Source organism: Hemitrygon akajei, unplaced genomic scaffold, assembly GCF_048418815.1.
Source record: "Hemitrygon akajei unplaced genomic scaffold, sHemAka1.3 Scf000036, whole genome shotgun sequence".
NCBI classification, from domain to species: domain Eukaryota; kingdom Metazoa; phylum Chordata; class Chondrichthyes; order Myliobatiformes; family Dasyatidae; genus Hemitrygon; species Hemitrygon akajei.
In genome coordinates, this window is record NW_027331922.1 from 6,556,835 (window position 1) to 6,573,283 (window position 16,449).

At 46.7% G+C, this 16,449-nt stretch overlaps 1 protein-coding gene across 1 annotated transcript; it reads right to left on the reverse strand.

The window, feature by feature from the left end:
* Nucleotides 1-606: 606 nt before the first annotated feature.
* On the reverse strand, nucleotides 607-12,767 carry LOC140720095 (C-type lectin domain family 1 member B-like). Its single transcript, XM_073034993.1, has 7 exons — nucleotides 12,695-12,767; nucleotides 11,415-11,534; nucleotides 3,672-3,788; nucleotides 2,536-2,724; nucleotides 1,922-2,064; nucleotides 1,582-1,646; nucleotides 607-796 (listed from the first exon to the last, which is right to left on the reverse strand). The coding sequence occupies exons 4-7, from the start codon at nucleotides 2,687-2,689 to the stop codon at nucleotides 607-609; spliced, it is 552 nt and encodes a 183-aa protein (XP_072891094.1). The 5' UTR covers nucleotides 2,690-2,724; nucleotides 3,672-3,788; nucleotides 11,415-11,534; nucleotides 12,695-12,767.
* Between the last annotated feature and the right edge of the window lie 3,682 nt (nucleotides 12,768-16,449).

Consider the following 16,449-nt stretch of genomic DNA (forward strand, 5'->3'; position numbering starts at 1 on the left):
GCTGGAACTCGGAGCACTGAGATATGGAGAGAGGGGAGGGAAGGTCGGGACTTTATTCCCTGGAGCGTAGATATAACCTGACAGAGTTGTATAAACCTGAGAGGGGCACAGACAGAGGGAATGCGCACAGACTCTCACCAAGGGTTGGGTTATCGTGAACCAGACGGCACAGGGTTGAGCTGAGAGTGGGTGGAAAGGAGAAAGAGAGAGAGATCAGAGAGACGGAGGATTTTGAGATAACGGGGAGAGGAGGGAGATAGTTGGGTATAGAGTGGGGAGAAAGTGGGTGAAAGGGAAAAGAGGTTGGCAGACGCAGTGGAGAAAGAACGGGCGGAGAAAGAGCGATGAAACAAGGGGAGGAGAGGGGGTGGAGGGAGAGTTAGAGGGAGTGGGAAAGGTCGGGACGGGGGACGGGGTGTGCCTAGGAGAAAGGGGATAGTTGGTGTGAAAGGTTTTCTCACTGCGGGCTGGGGAGAATGGGGTTGCGACCAGTGGATGAGAATGGAGTAGGAGGAAGGGGCAGAGAAAGTCGGCGGGAAATATGAGAGGATGGGGTTTTGAGAGTGGAGGGAAGAGAAGTATGCGAAAGCGGGGTAGTCACTTGATTCAATTCGACTCCACGGACTGTGGGCAGAGATCCTGGATCTTCTGAAGAATTTCCGGGAACAATGGTGCCGACTTCTCACAGATGAAACGGTGAGCACGACTGCAAGAAGAACCCCATATGTACGAGTTGCAATTACCGCAGACGGACCTCCCTGAGTACACCCCGTACAGGAGTTCAGAGGCCACTTTCCTATCAAAGAGGATTCAACAATTTCAACAGAGACAAATTGGCGGCATCGGACAACACGACACCGTCCCCGAACTAATCCCACTGACCCAAAGTCTCCGCGCAGCCCTTTGTCAGTCTCCAAACTAATACCACTGGACTGCGCTCCCCACAGACTATGGTCCGTCTCCAAACTAATCCCACTGGACTGCGCTCCCCACAGACTCTGGTCCGCCTCCAAACTAATCCCACTGGACTGCGCTCCCCACAGACTCTGGTCCGTCTCCAAACTAATCCCACTGGACTGCGCTCCCCACAGACTCTGGTCCGTCTCCAAACTAATCCCACTGGACTGCTCTCCCCACAGACTCTGGTCCGTCTCCAAACTAATCCCACTGGACTGCGCTCCCCACAGACTCTGGTCCGTCTCCAAACTAATCCCACTGGACTGCGCTCCCCACAGCCTCTGGTCCGTCTCTAAACTAATCCCACTGGACTGCGCTCCCCACAGACTCTAGTCCGTCTCCAAACTAGTCAGTCCACAAAATATTCCCACCGATCCGCCCGCTCCCCAAGGCATGGCTGGCCCTAAATAAATCCTACAGGCACACTCTCGACCCGGAGACCTCTGTCATCCCCAAATTAATCCCTTGCCCCTCTTTCTCCCCACAGTTTCGTGTCAGTCTACCACAAAATCCCAATGCCCTCCCTCGTCCCACTAGCCTAATTCAGTCAGGAAACTAATCCCATTTTCCCCGCCAGGACGATGTCATTTCCCCTCTCACCCTACAGATCAGTCCAAATCTCACCCGTTCTCGCATTTTCCAATCCAGTGTGCACCGTTTCCGTACAAACGAGCGTCGAAAACAAACCTCTGTGAAATTAAATTTCATTGATAAATGCCGAGAATCGAAAACTATTTACGGTCAGTTTATTACAATAGGAGTGAGTGATGGGACGGGGAGGAGGAAGTTTCACTTTGTGTCTCACCCCGGGAGTGTGTGATGGGACGGTGAGGTGGGAGATTCACTCTGTGCCTGACTCCGGGCGTGTGTGATGAGTCAGTGAACAGCCACCTCCACTCTTTGACTCATCCGTGTAGAGGTGGGACACGTGTGGATAAATCTCTTCTCCCGAGGTGACACATACCGCTTCATCATTTGAACTGATCTCGAGGAGTCTTGAATCAAAGTCTGAACATTGTTGCCTCGCTCCATCGTAAGATGTTTCAAACGTGGAGAAGAAATAACACCGGTCACCATATTTTTCCCAAGCCTGGGAACACTTTCGCTCTGGAAATAAGGAATTAGGGTAAGGAATTATCAAACACTCCTGTGGTCAGAGTGACCATGAATCTCCCACCATACTCTCCCATCACATACTCCCAGTGTCGAACTCAGAGTAAAACTCCCTGCACACCGTCCCATCTCGCACTCCTGGGGTCAGACACAGAGTGAATCTCCCTTCACACTCCCCCATCACATACTCACAGGGTCAAACTCAAGAGTGCAACTCCCTGCACACCGTCACACCTCACACTCCTGGGGTCAGATACAGAGGGAAGCTCCTTCCACACCGTCCGATCATACACTCCCGGGGTCAGACACCGAGTGAAACTCCCTCAGACTGTTTCATCAGACACAGGGTCAGAGACAGTGTGGATCAATCTCAATCTCAATCCCCCTCCCCTCCCCCCCCTCTCTCTCTCTCTCTCTCTCTCTCTCTCAGATGAGGAGCAGAGTAGGAGGGCGACATTGCCTCACCTCTGCTACTGGTCAGAAATTGGCAAATTTCACCCAGGTTCTGGAGACAGGCGCAGTCGATGAAATTCAGATGGGATTTCTCGGACATCTTGGATTCAACGGTTGAGTTCAAATTATGGACCAGTAGTCGACATTGGGACCGTGTCCCCTTCATGTCCCAAAGGTGTTGAGACAGACGAATCTCTGACACTGAGAGAGATTGAAGTGGATGTTTACCGTTTACAGTGACGTGTGAGTCTGCGTCATGGCGGATCGCGGTCATGGGTGTGTCAGTGTCAAGGAGCGGTGCGGTTCACGTTGAGGAGCGTGTAGGTGTCACAGTGACGAATGTTGCAGTGAAGGTGTGATAGTTTTGTCTCTCAGAGGGGGGCGTCCGGTTTCACAGTGCAGATCGTGTACGTGACCCGGTAAGAACCTTCTCATTGTCAGGAGTGAGGGTTGTGACTGTCAAGCGGACGGGTGTGTGGATATCACAGTGACGAGACTATGTGACACCGTGCGGTCGAGTCTTGTCAGTATCACGGCGATGGTTGATTCCATGTCACAGTGAGGGACGTGTCGGTATTGCGGGGATGGGCGTAACGTGACACTGCGATTCGTGAGGTGTTGCGGTGATGAACGTGACGTGACAATGCGATACCTGGTTCCGTGTCCGTGTGAGAGGTCTGGCGGGTCTCAGTGAGGTATTGTCTGTCTCATGGTGTCGGGTGTGTTTGTGCCACAGTGGGGAGTTTGCTGGTCTTACAGAGAGCTGGAGCCTTGAGGAGTTGTTTTTTTCAGTAACACGGACAGGGTCATCTCGATGTGACAGTGTGGGGTGAGTTGCTGTCACTTTGAGGGGCATTTCTGTGTCACGGTGAGGGTCGTGTTTGTGTCGCTGTAAGGAGGTACCTGTGCCGTGTACAGGGTTATGTCAGTGCTATGGGGACAGGATTACTGGTGTAATGGCGAATGGCGTATGGGAGTCAGTCTGAGTCCTGATTGTGTAACGGTACAGGCCGTGTCTTTGACAGGATTAGAAGTGTGTCGCTGTTATAACGAAGGACGTGTCGGCATCACTCTGAGGATTTATGATAACACTTCATTGCACTCTGCTTAATTACGGACTGGCTGGACCCTGAGCCCGTTTGACTCACCATAGATCGAGAGTCCGGCCACTATCGCAATGATGATGGACGCAACGAGGCCGAGTAGGCAGATCTTACGGTACGATCTATTTCCGATGTTCTCCTTCGGCTCCTGTTTCTGCGCACCTGTAGTGAGACCATTCAGCGTGTTTGTGAAATCAGCCATCTTCCGCACTAGGACACCTTCCCACCACCCATCCGCGCTCTCTCCTCCCACCACGATCACCCCCTCCCTCTCTCAATCTCATCGCCTTTCAGCCGTCATCGCCGAGAGTCCCAATTCCATGACTTGGCAAAGGCTTACAGGTGTCTGACGGATTCCACAGATCAGATTGATCTCCCCTGAGCCTCCTCCGCTCCAGAGGAAGCAACCCAGGTGTCCGACCTCTCGTTGTAACACATGCCATCAAATCCCGGCAGAGTCCTGTTAAACCTCACCGGACGCTCCCCAACGCCCTGACATCCTTCCGATAATGGGGTGACCAGAGCTGTATACAATACGCCTGATTCAGCCTAACTAGTGATTTTTATAAAGTTGTAACGTAACTCCTTGACATTCGTACTCAATGCCCCGACTAATAAAGACAAGAATGCCATAGGACTTCTTAAACATCCCATGAAATTGCAGCCATGTTCAGGGAGCTATGAACATGGAGACCAAGATCCTCTGTCCATCTACAGTAAGGAGAAGTTCGGCACAGCATTGTGCACCGAGGAGCCGGTGTTGTGCTGCAAGTTCTCTTTGTTTCTATGTTTGAACAATGTTTCGGGTCCTGGCTTTGATATTGTGTCATTTCTTTCATTTGACCTAACAAGGTGCAATATATGTACGGCTGGTGGCGTAGTGGCCTCAGCGCCAGACTTTGGAGGGTAGGCTGCCGTATTCGAATCCATACAGCTCCCTTGTACATTTCCATCCGTGCTGGGTTAAGCGTCGAGCTAGCAGCTCGGCCTTCTAAAATCAATAATTTCTTTCATTGGCCTATTAAGGGGCAACATTTTAGGTTTGTCCGGGTTAAACTCCATCTCCATCCTGTAACTGATTTAAGTCCCACTGAATTTTTGGCGAGTTTTCTCCGCTCTTTACAGCATCACCTCTTCCCGCATCATCTGCAAACCTACGATCCCACCCATCTACAAATTCATCCAGGTCGTTTATATACATCTACGTGCCGAGAGGAAATATTGCAACTATTGTTACGTACCCGTGACACGTGACAGTGGAGTATTTGTCAAGTGACTGGTGCTGAAGCTATACTGTACTTGAGGTAATGGTCATGTGACGGTGGAGTGACGTCATTTTCCCGCCAGTAGAGGTCATGTGACAATTTTATTTTACAGGGTATAAAAGGAGGACCCCTCCCTGTGAGGTGGGGCAGTTCGTGGCTGGATTTGCCATGTTGACTTCATGCCATTGCATGATTTAATGTTATGACGCAGGTTAGTTGAAAGATGGAGTTTTATTTAATGCCTAAAGTTTAAAAGGTCATTGCCGGCACTTTCTTTATAATACTGCTATTTAAAAATCACTGGAGAGTGAAGATCGGAGTTCGGGAGTTAAAAGATCGAGGAAAGTCGATTTCGACGGTAAAACAGGTTCGACCTTGTTTGACCCCCATTCGGAAGGAATTCGTTGACTGTCCCCGTGTTAATCCCTGTAAATAGCAGAAAGGATTGGGAACAGTTTTGTCAAGGAAAGGTCAGTGCCTTTAATCCGTTTCATTTTCCATCTTCGTAAATTCTTCGTGGGAAAAGTATAGTTCAACTGGGAGTCGCAGTAACACGACGTGAAAGAGAATTTAAATCGTCTTAAAAAGTCTCTCCCTTAAATGGACTGTAAGCATTTTGAACTTTTGCAATACGACTTTGAAGAACTGTTTTTGCAACATCGCTTTAAGAACTGTTTAACCTGCCGCACAGCAGCTGATTTCCCGTTACGTGAGTGGTTTGTTTACTTTTCGGGGTTTGTTTTTTAGTGTTTAATAAATGTTCTATTTGTTATAATAACCCCTGCCTTACTCATATATTTATTGTTGCTGAATCCGTAACATAAATATAGGGGCTGCGTCCGAGATGAATCATTTTTGAGTTTAAATGCTTGTTAAATTTTGAATCGGTGTTTTGGAAAAGGGGAATACTCGATTCTTTTGTTTGATTGGCTTGTGAGTGGTATTCAGCAACAATGAATACTGATGAGTTTCTGGCTTCGCCAGACGTGGAGTTGTTAGCGAAGGCGAAAAAAACTGAGGTGTCTGAGCTAGCTGGTAGATTGCAACTTAAAGGTATTTTGAAGTCTACATCAAAGGCTCTAATACAGAGAGAAATCGCGACACACTATGTGGATTCGAGTGATTTTGATGAATCGATTTTAGAGTCGTTTCCAATTAGTGATATAGAGATGCAGTTGCAAACCGAACAAATGAAGTTGGAACAATGTAAAGCAGAATTGGAGCGTTGTAGGTTAGAAGCTGATAATAAAAAAAGGGAATTTGAATATGCAATGGCGGAATTAAGGTCTGGGAATCAGTCTTCTGGTTCTAGAAAACCGTTAGTTGCTAGTCAAGAAATTAAATTGGTCCCACCATTTAGTGAAACAGAAGTGGAAAGATATTTTCAATATTTTGAAACGATTGCTCAGATTTCAGAGTGGCCGAAAGATAAATGGTCAGTGTTGTTACAGAGTGTAATTAAAGACAAAACACAACAAGTTTATACAGTTTTAACTGCTGCGCAAGCACTTGATTATGATATTGTGAAAAAGCATAATTTGAAAGCATACGAATTGGTCCCAGAAGCGTATAGAGAAAGATTCAGAAGTTTGAAGAAGTCTGTGGAAAAAAACTTATGTTGAATTTGCCAATGATAAAGCTGTGTGTTTTGAGAGATGGGTTTCCTCTAAAAATGTAAATGAGGACTATAATTCATTGAAAGAGCTGATTTTAATGGAGGAATTTAAAAGAAGCATCCCGGTTGAAGTAAGGACCTACTTAAATGAGAGGGATACTGAAACATCGCAGGACTCTGCTAGATTAGCTGATGAGTATGTTTTAATCCATAAGAATAAATTTCCTCAGGGCAGAATTTTTAAGAGGAAAAATAACACAGAAACTCAAGGTAAATCAGAAATTAAATCAGAAGTTAATGAGAAAGGTAAGGAGGAAGGAAAACCTGTGAAGGAAAGACAGTTTGGTCCTATTTGTAACTATTGTAAGAAACCTAGCCATGTAACAGCTAACTGTTTCAGATTGAAAAATAAAGAGAAGGAAGCAGTTCCAGATGCTTGTTTGCAACATACTGAAGCACCTGTAAAATCACAGGGTTCGATAAACACAAATGAGGTTTTGTTAGAGTCTGACCAAGTTAAAAAGGGATATGATTATTTTATAACTGAAGGGTTTGTATCCTTGAAAGAAGGATCCAATCTGGTGCCAATAGAAATCCTTAGGGATACTGGAGCTTCTCAATCACTGATGTTAGACAGTGTATTGAAGTTTAATAAAGAGTCTGATACTGGTGAGGTAAATTATATACGAGGTGTTGGCAGTGATGTTATGCCTGTACATTTACATAAAGTAAATTTAAATTCAGGGTTAGTTACAAGATTTGTTAAAGTAGGATTGCAGCCTAGCTTACCTGTGAAGGATATTTCTTTATTGTTAGGTAATAACTTGGCAGGTGTACAAGTTTTTCCTGAAGTGCATTTTACAATGGAGTCAGAGGAACCAGAGATGAATTCTAACTCAGATTCTTCCTGTGTTGTGACTAGAGCTATGGCTAAAATGATTGATGCGTAGAATGAGGTTGTTACTCATGACAGTTCAACTCAGGATTCGAGTTTTGAGGATGTGTCAGAGACTTTCTTACCTTCGTTGATTGAACAAAATTATTGGAATAAGTCTGACTATGTAGATTTATCTCTGTCTCGGAAGGAGATGATAGCAGAGCAGAATAGAGACCCTGAGATTATGTAATTAAGAGAACAAGCTCTACCAGATAGTGAAATTGAGAAGGTGCCAAAAGGATATTACTTGGAAACAGGAGTGTTGATGAGGAAGTGGAGATCACCAACAATTCATGCAAGTGAAGAATGGAGTATTGTTTACCAGATAGTTGTCCCTAAAGTTTATCGAAATGAGATTTTGACTTTAGCTCATAGTGTGCCTTTAGGTGGACATCATGGGGTAAGGAAAACTGTGGACAAGCTTTTAAAACATTTTTACTGGCCTGGTCTAAGAAAAGATGCGGCAATGTTTTGGAAAACGTGCCATACTTGTCAAATTGTGGGTAAACCAAATCAAGTGGCTCCATTACAACCTATTCCAGCATTTGGTGAACCGTTTTCTAAAGTTATTATAGATTGTGTTGGTCCATTACCAAAGACAAAAACTGGTTATCAGTACTTGTTGATTATTATGTGTGCTTCGTCTAGCTTTCCAGTGGCAGTACCACTTAGGAATATAACAGCTAAAACTGTGACAAAGGCTCTTGTAAAATTATTTACTTATTTTGCATTACCTAAGGAAATACAAACTGATCAAGGCAGTAATTTTATGTCTGGATTGTTTCAACAGATAGTTTATAAATTGGCAGCTAAGCAAATCACTTCGTCTGCATATCATCCAGAATCGCAAGGTGCCTTGGAGAGGTTTCATTCTAACTCAAGAATATGATTAGGACATATTGTGTGGAAAATGAAAGTGATTGGGATGAGCGTATAAACTTACTTTTATTTGCAGTAAGGGAATTGGTACAAGAATCTTTAGGTTTCAGTCCATTTGAACTTCTATTTGGGAGTTAGAGTTAGAGGACCATTAGCTTTTTTAAAAGAACAGCGGATTAGTTAGGAAATACACACTAATTTGTTGGGCTATGATTTGAAATTTAAGGACAGGTGACATAAAGCTTGTAGCTTAGCCAAGGAAAATTTAAAAATGGCTCAGGAGAAAATGAAAATTTGGTATGATAAAGAAGCTATGACGAGGATGTGTAAGACTGGAGATAAGGTGCTGGTTCTTTTCCCAGTGCAAACGAATCCATTACAAGCTAGATTTCATGGTCCGTATGAAATTGTGTCTAAAATCAATTATGTGGATTACGTGATTAAAAAATGCAGATCGTAGAAGGTCAAAACAACTTTGCCATATAAATATGATAAAACCATATTTTGAGAAACAATCTGATACTGTGACTGTTGTGGTTAATGATAATGAGTTTGATTTAACTAGGAACATGATTGATGATTCATCTGAATTTCATTCTTAATCCAAAATTGTTTCTGTTAGGTAACGAAATTCAACCATTCTGGAAAATTTTGATGAGAAACTAGCACATTTACAGCTACAGCAGAAACAGCAGATGAAGGAATTAATTTTTAATTATAAGGATTTGTTTCCAGATGTTCCGAGAAGGACTACCATAGCTTCACATGATGTAGATGTTGGAGATGCCAAACCTATTAAACAACACCCATCTATGCTATACCCATATGACACTATATAGAGCCCTTGTCAGATCCCACTCGGAGTACTGTGCTCAGTTCTGTTCGCCTCAGTACTGGAAGTAAGTGGAAGCCGTAGAAAGGGTGCAGAGGAGATTTGCAAGGATGTTTCCTGGATTGGGAAGCATGCCTTATAGGTTGAGTGAACTCGGCCTCTGCTCCTCGGAACGACTGAGGATGAGAGGTGATTTCATAGAGGTGTTCGAGATAATGACAGGCATTGATCGTGTGACAGTAAGAGGCTTTTCCTCTGGACTGAAATGACAGACACGAATGGGCGCAGTTTTAAGGTGCTTGAAATTAGGTACAGTGGAGATATCGGGGGTAAGATTTCTTTTTTATGCGGAGAGTGGTGAGTGCGTGGAATGGGCTGCCGGCGACGGTGGAGGTGGCGGATACAATAGGGTATTTTACGAGACTATTGGATGGCTACATGGAGCTTAAACGAATAGAGGTCTATGGGCAAAGCCTCGGTAGTTCTAAGGTAGGGACATGTTCGGCGCAGCTTTGTGGGCTGAAGGCCCTGCATTGTGTTCTAGGTTTTCTATGTTTTTATATACATCACAGACAGGAGAGGTCCCAGTCACATCTATAGATACAGATCATATCACAGGAGTCAAACAGCGCAAAACAATCACAGAATGCTGAATAAAGCGTCACAGTTACAGAGAGAGGGCAGTGCAGGCAGACGATAAGGTGCGAAGAGCCACGGCGAGGTAGATCGTGAGGTCAGGAGACCATCTGATCGACCTAGGGGGCCGTTCGATAATCCGATAGAAACGGGGAAGAAGCCGTCCTTGAGACCGGTGGGACGTGCTTTCGTACCTTTCTCCCCGATGGGAGGGAGTCCGGTTGGTTTCGGTGGGGGTCTATGGTTATGCTGGCTACTTCACGGAGACAGCAGGAAATGTGGACAGTGTCCACGGAGAGAACGTGTCAGATTTCCATCTTTGGAGTAAGACAGCAGGACGTCTGATTAGGGCAGTGTAGTAGTCGTGATGTGTAGGGAATTCAGTGATGCATTTGATGGGCTGCTCTGTATAATGGTGTTCGCCCCAGGGAGTTTGGACCGAACGATTTGATTGTGGAGGACCCGTTTGTCGTGATTGGTAGATATAATATACGCTGACTTAAACAAGTCCAGTGACAAGGTCACAGGATGGAAGCTGGAAGATCGGAAGTTAGGGAGAGATGACGAAGGAAAGGAGCGGTGAGAGAGGGAGGGAGAGGCGTAGGTAGAGAGAATGGAACATAGAGGAGGGAGGGAGATACTGGATGGCGCGACACCCAGGGAGAGTTGTCGAGATAATTTGAACGGGAAGGACAGATCAGGCACGGGTAGTCGATGTCATCTATCTAGACATTAACAAGGTCTCAGATGGTACACTGCTCTGGAAGATGATGGTACAGGAGTCGGGAGATTGTACAGTGACGCCGCTCTTGTTCAGTCTTGGACGCCCGGATATAGGAAAGGCCACCGAGCTGGAAAGTTTATGAGGATGTTGGACTCGGGGGAGTGAGGAATGGAGAGAGGTCGGGCAGACTGGGACTTTATTCCGTGGAACGCAGGGGAGATCTTACAAATCTGTATAAAACCACGAGGGGCGCAGGCAAGGTGAATGAGCAAAGACGTTTTCCAGGTCCGGGGTAATGGGCGCCAGAGGGCATGGGATTAAGGTGACAGCCAATGGTGAAGAGGGAGAGAGATGACAGCAAGTGTGGGGGAGTGTTATAGAGACCGAAGAAGGCAAGAGAGAGAGGGGCGAGAGAAAGGGAGGGGGATATGGGGGATGAGCGAGTGGAGAGAGGGAGTTGCAGACGGAGACGAGTCCGAACGATGTGGTGAAAAAAGGGCAAAGATGGGGAAATGTGAGAAGCGAGCAGAGAGAAGGAGGAGAACGAGGAAGTTGCCGGAGCCGAGGGACTGATTTCTGGAGACAGCTTCTACTGGTTAAGACTTCAATTCTCGGAGTGTAGGGGTGACCATAAAAAGGCGTAAAACCACGAGCTGTGAATGCGGACAGCTATTTTCCGTAGAACTGGAGAATCGAGCACCCGAGTGCAAAGGTCTAAGGTGAGAGGGGAAAGGGGTTTAATTGGAGAGCAGAATGACAACCTTTTGTTACCCAGATGGTGGTCAGTCAATGGAACGAGCTGACAGAGGAAGTGGTCGATGCCGATTCATTTGAAAATTGTACACTGGGTTGTATGACACGTGACCGCACCATAATAACGTCATCACTGTGAACTCTGACCTGTTTGTACAGTGGTTGACAGCCCGCCGGGTCCCGAGTAAATTGGAGGATCTTCATCCTCATCGATGCGGGGTTCCTCTTTCCGAACGTTCAGCTCTGAGTAGGTGGAGTTCAGATCGTCTGGGAGAGAGAGTCGGACAGGCAGATAAGGGAGAGAGTGAGTGCGGTAGAGAACGGGGGAGGGAGTCGGGGAGAGAGAAAACCGAGGGGCTGAGGGAAGAGAAAGATGGATAAGTGAGGGGGAGAGAAAATGTGAAACAGCGAGAGTGAAGGTGAGGAAGAAGGAGAGAGAGAGGACAGAGACGTGGAGACAGAGAGAAAGCGAAAACGATGGACAGAGAGAGGAGAGAGCGATGTGGGCATTGGGCAGGAAAATGCAAGAGAGAAATGCGGAGAGAGTGGGAGAAGGGGAGAGTGGGTGAGTGCGTCGGGGGAGAGCAGAGTGAGAGGTGTGAGAGATGAAAGGGAGGGGAATGAGAAGGGAGTAGGAGGGACGGCAGAAAGAGGTGGGAGAGGGATAGGGAAGAGATAACAAGATAATTTCAGAGAGAGGAGAGAGAGATGGCTGGATAGTGAGGTGGAGAAGGCGTGGAGGGGAGATGAGCGGCAAACGTAGGGACAGAGAGAGGTGGGAAGATCGGGAGGGGTGGTGGACTGGATGAGTATGAGAGAGCTGAGAGAGAGGGAAAGACTACGAGGGGGAGACCGACAGCGGTAGAGACGGTGGCAGTGATAGAGTGGAGACGGGGACAATGAGAGAAGGTGAAGAGAACGGGACAATGCGAGACCGTGGAGCGGGACAGGGGAGAGATGGAGAGAAGAGACGAGGTGAGAGAAGGGGAAAGAGGGAAGCTAGAGTGGGGTTAGAAATGGGAGTGAGGGGTTAAGGTTTTATACGGTGCTCCCTGCTGACCGTCTATCACACTGTCCTCCCTCCACACGACAACGACTCGGCTCTAACTCATCTCCACAATCCCCGCCCCACAGCGCTCGCGCCTTATCGCCCCTTCCTCCCCACGCCCCATGCCATGCCATATTCCAACACCATTCCCTCCGCACTGCATCCCACGGAACTGCTTCTAATCCATCCCTCCCTGGGCTCCACACTCCGCAGCGACCATCAAAGAGAGAGCCTCCCCTCTTTTCATCTCTCACGCGATCCCTCCGTGTTATTCTCAAACAGGGAATCATTCGGGTCAACTGTACACGTGTCCTGAGATCTCTTGACACGAGTGGACACGTTACCTAAACAAGGTCAAATCAACAAAGCTGAAACATACCTCGATCTGTCCGGGTCCGGGGCTCAGAGACGATATTGAAATTAATTTCACCGTATGATACATCAGGTTTAGCTGTGGACAGAACCGTGAGGGTCAGACACAGACTAAACCTCGCATCACACCGTCCCATCACACACTCCCGGGGTCTGACACAGAGTGAATCTCCCTCCACACTGTCCCATCACACACTCCCGGGGTCTGACACAGAGTGAAACTCCCTCCACACCGTCCCATCACACACTCCCGGGGTCTAACACAGAGTGAAGTTCCCTCCACACCGTCCCATCACACACTCCCAGAGTCAGACACAGAGTAAACCTCGCTTCACACCGTCCCATCACACAGTCCCGACCTCAGACACAGAGTGAAACTCCCTCCACACCGTCCCATCACACACTCCTGGGGTCAGAAACAGAGTAAATCTCCTTCCACACTGTCCCATCACACACTCCCAGAGTCAGACATAGAGTAAACCTCGCTTCACACCGTCCCATCACACAATCCCGGGGTCTGACACAGAGTGAAGTTCCCTCCACACCGTCCCATCACACACTCCCAGAGTCAGACATAGAGTAAACCTCGCTTCACACCATCCCATCACACAATCCCGGGGTCTGACACAGAGTGAAGCTCTCTCCACACCGCCCTATCAACACTCCCGGGGTCAGATACAGAGTAAAGCACTCTTCACACCACTCTATCATACACTCCCGGAGTCAAACACAAAGCCAAGTTCCCCCCACACTCTTCCATCATAGACTTCCGGGATCACACACAGTGAAGATACCCTCACACTATCGAGTTACGGATTTCCGAGATCACACACGGAGTGAAACTCACTCCACAATGTCGCACCACACACTCCCGGGGTCAGACAAAGAATTAAGCTCCCTCCACAGACTCCCGGCTTCAGGTAAGCAGTGACGCTCCCTCCACACCGTCCCATCACATAGTCATGAAATCAGACAAAGATTGAATCTCACACCCACATCTTTCTGCCCCCTTTAATCGGGAAAGAGACTGTGAGTCTGTTTTAGTGAACTCCACAGTCATGTAAGTTTCACTGTCGTCCATTCTGTCGAGGATTCTCTGCGTCCCTGAGCTCAGAAAGGGGAAGTAACCGTTGTTAAAGGAAGCCCGTGTAGACAACGAAGTTAGCACGACACTAACAAGCACCATAGAAAGGGAAGAGAGGGAGAAGAGGTTTGAGGGAGAGGGGGTGGATTGTAGTAGAGGAAGATGAGGCGGAAAAGTGATAAGGAGGACACATGTACAGAGGAATGGTCTAACGGAACATGGAGTTAAACGTGCATGTCTGTGTTGATAGAAATGAGGAACAGTAAGGGCAAAAGGACCCAAATGGGTGTTGTCTACAGGCCACCAAACAGTATCATGGATATTGGGTGCAAGTTGAATATGGAGTTAACATTGTCATGTGGCAAAGGTAATGTTGCAGTAGTTATAGGGGATTTCAACATGCAGGTGAACTGGGAGAAACAGGTTGGTGCTGGACCCCAGGGTAGGGAGTTTGTAGAGTGCCTACGGGATGCATTCTTGGAACAGCTTGTACGAGAGCCGACCAGGGACAAGGCTATTCTGGATTTAGTCTTGTGTAATGAACAGGATTTGATAAGCGATCTTGAAGTAAAGGAGCCATTAGGAGGTAGTGACCATAACTTGATATGTTTTTATCTGCAGTTTGAGAAGGATAAGGGCAGATCGGAGGTGTCAGTGTTGCAGTTGAACAAGGGAAACTGTGGAGACATGAGGGAGGAGCTGGCCAAAGTTAACTGGACGGATAGCCTAGCAGAAATGACAGTGCAAAAGCAATGGCAGGTATTCTTGGGAAAAATGCACAAGGTGCAAAATCAGTTCATCCCCCAGAGAAGGAAGGATTCAAAGGGGGGAAAGGGGCCACAGTGGTTGACAACGAAAGTCAGAGATTGCATAGCATTTAAAAAAAGGAAGTATGACAGAGCTAAGGTGAGTGGGAGGACAGATGATTGGGAAATATTTAAGGAACAACAGAACTTAACCAAAAACTCAATACGGTGAAAAATGAGGTACGAACGCAAGCTAGCCAGGAATATAAACGGGGATAGGAAAAGCATTTTTAGGTATATGAAGGGAAAGAAGATAGTTAAGAACAATGTAGGGCCCTTGAAGAATGAATTGGGTGAAATTGTTAAGGGAAACAGAGAAATGGCAGAAGAACTTAATAAGTTCTTTAGATCAGCCTTCACGAGGGAAGACACAAGCAAACTCCCAGATGTATGGATGGGCCAAGCACATAGGGTAACAGGAAATGAAACAGATTGATATTAGGAAGGAAACGGTGATGAGCAGACTGATGGACTGGAGGTTTACAAATCCCCAGGTCCAGATGGTCTGCATCCTAAGGTACTAAAGGAGGTGGCTCTGGAAATTTCGGATGCATTGGTAATCATTTTCTAATGTTCCTTAGGTTCAAGATCAGCTCCTGAGGATTGGGGGAATTGCTGATGTTATCCCACTTTTTAAGAAAAGAGGGAGGGAGAAAACAGAGAACTATCCTCCTGTCAGCATAACATCAGTAGTGGGGAGGATGCTAGAGTCCATTATTAAAGATGAAATACTGGCATATCTAGATAGCAGTGATAGGATTGGGCCGAGCCAGCATGGATTTGCCAAGGGCAAATCATGCTTGACTAATCTATTGGAGTTTTTCGAGGATGTACCCAGGAAGTTAGACTAGGGAGATCCAGTGGATGTAGTGTACCTCAATTTTCAGAAGGCATTTGATAAAGTCCCACATAGGAGATTGGTGGGTAAAATCAAAGCTCATGGCATTGGGGGAAGATATTAACATGGTTAGAAAACTGGTTGGCAGATAGAAAGCAAAGGTTAACGGTGATTGGCGTTTCTCGGAATGGCAGATGGTGACTAGTGGGGTGCCACAGGGCTCGGTATTGGGACCACAGCTGTTTTCGATTTACATCAACAACTTAGATGAAGGCATTGAGAATAACATCAGCAAGGTTGCTGATGATGCTAAACTTGCTGGCAGTGTGACATGTGATGAGGATGTTAGGATAATTCAGGGTGACGGATAGGCTGAGTGAGTGGGAAGATACTTGGCAGATGACGTTTAAATGCGAATAAGCGTGAGGTTATCCACTTTGGGAGTAAGAACAGGAGGGCAGATTATTATCTGAACGGTGTAGAGTAAGGTAAGGGAGAAATACAAAGAGATCTAGGAGTCCTTGTTCATCAGTCACTGAAGGTGAATGAGCAAGTGCAGCAGGCAGTGAAAGAGGCTAATGGAATGTTGTTTTTTATTACAAAGGGAATTGAGTACAAGAGCAAGGAAATGCTCTTGCATTTGTACAGAGCCCTGGTGAGACCAGAACCTGGAGTATTGTGTACAGTTTTGGTCTCCAGGGTTAAGGAAGGACATCCTGGCTGTAGAGGAAGTGTTGCGTAGATTCACAAGGTTAATTCCTGGGATGTCCGGACTGTCTTGCGCAGAGAGGTTAGAGAGACTGGGCTTGTACACGCTGGAATTAAGGAGATTGAGAGGGGATCTGATTGCAGTATATAAGATTATTAAAGGATTGCACAAGATAGAGGCAGGAAATATGTTCCAGATGCTGGGAGAGTCCAGTACCAGAGGGCTTGATTTGAGAATAAAGGGCAGGTCATTTGGGATAGAATTAAGGAAAAACTTCTTCTCCCTGAGAGTTGTGGGGGTCTGGAATGCACTGCCTCGGAAGACA

Excerpts from the sequence above, each read along its gene's own strand:
- LOC140720095 (XM_073034993.1), bottom strand. The coding sequence starts at position 2,689 with ATGAAGGGGACACGGTCCCAATGTCGACTACTGGTCCATAATTTGAAC. Across the intron at positions 2,065-2,535 it reads ATTTCTGACCAGTAGCAGAG|AGCGAAAGTGTTCCCAGGCT; the intron begins GTGAGGCAATGT and ends CCTTATTTCCAG. Across the intron at positions 1,647-1,921 it reads TCAGTTCAAATGATGAAGCG|AGGTTTGTTTTCGACGCTCG; the intron begins GTATGTGTCACC and ends TTAATTTCACAG.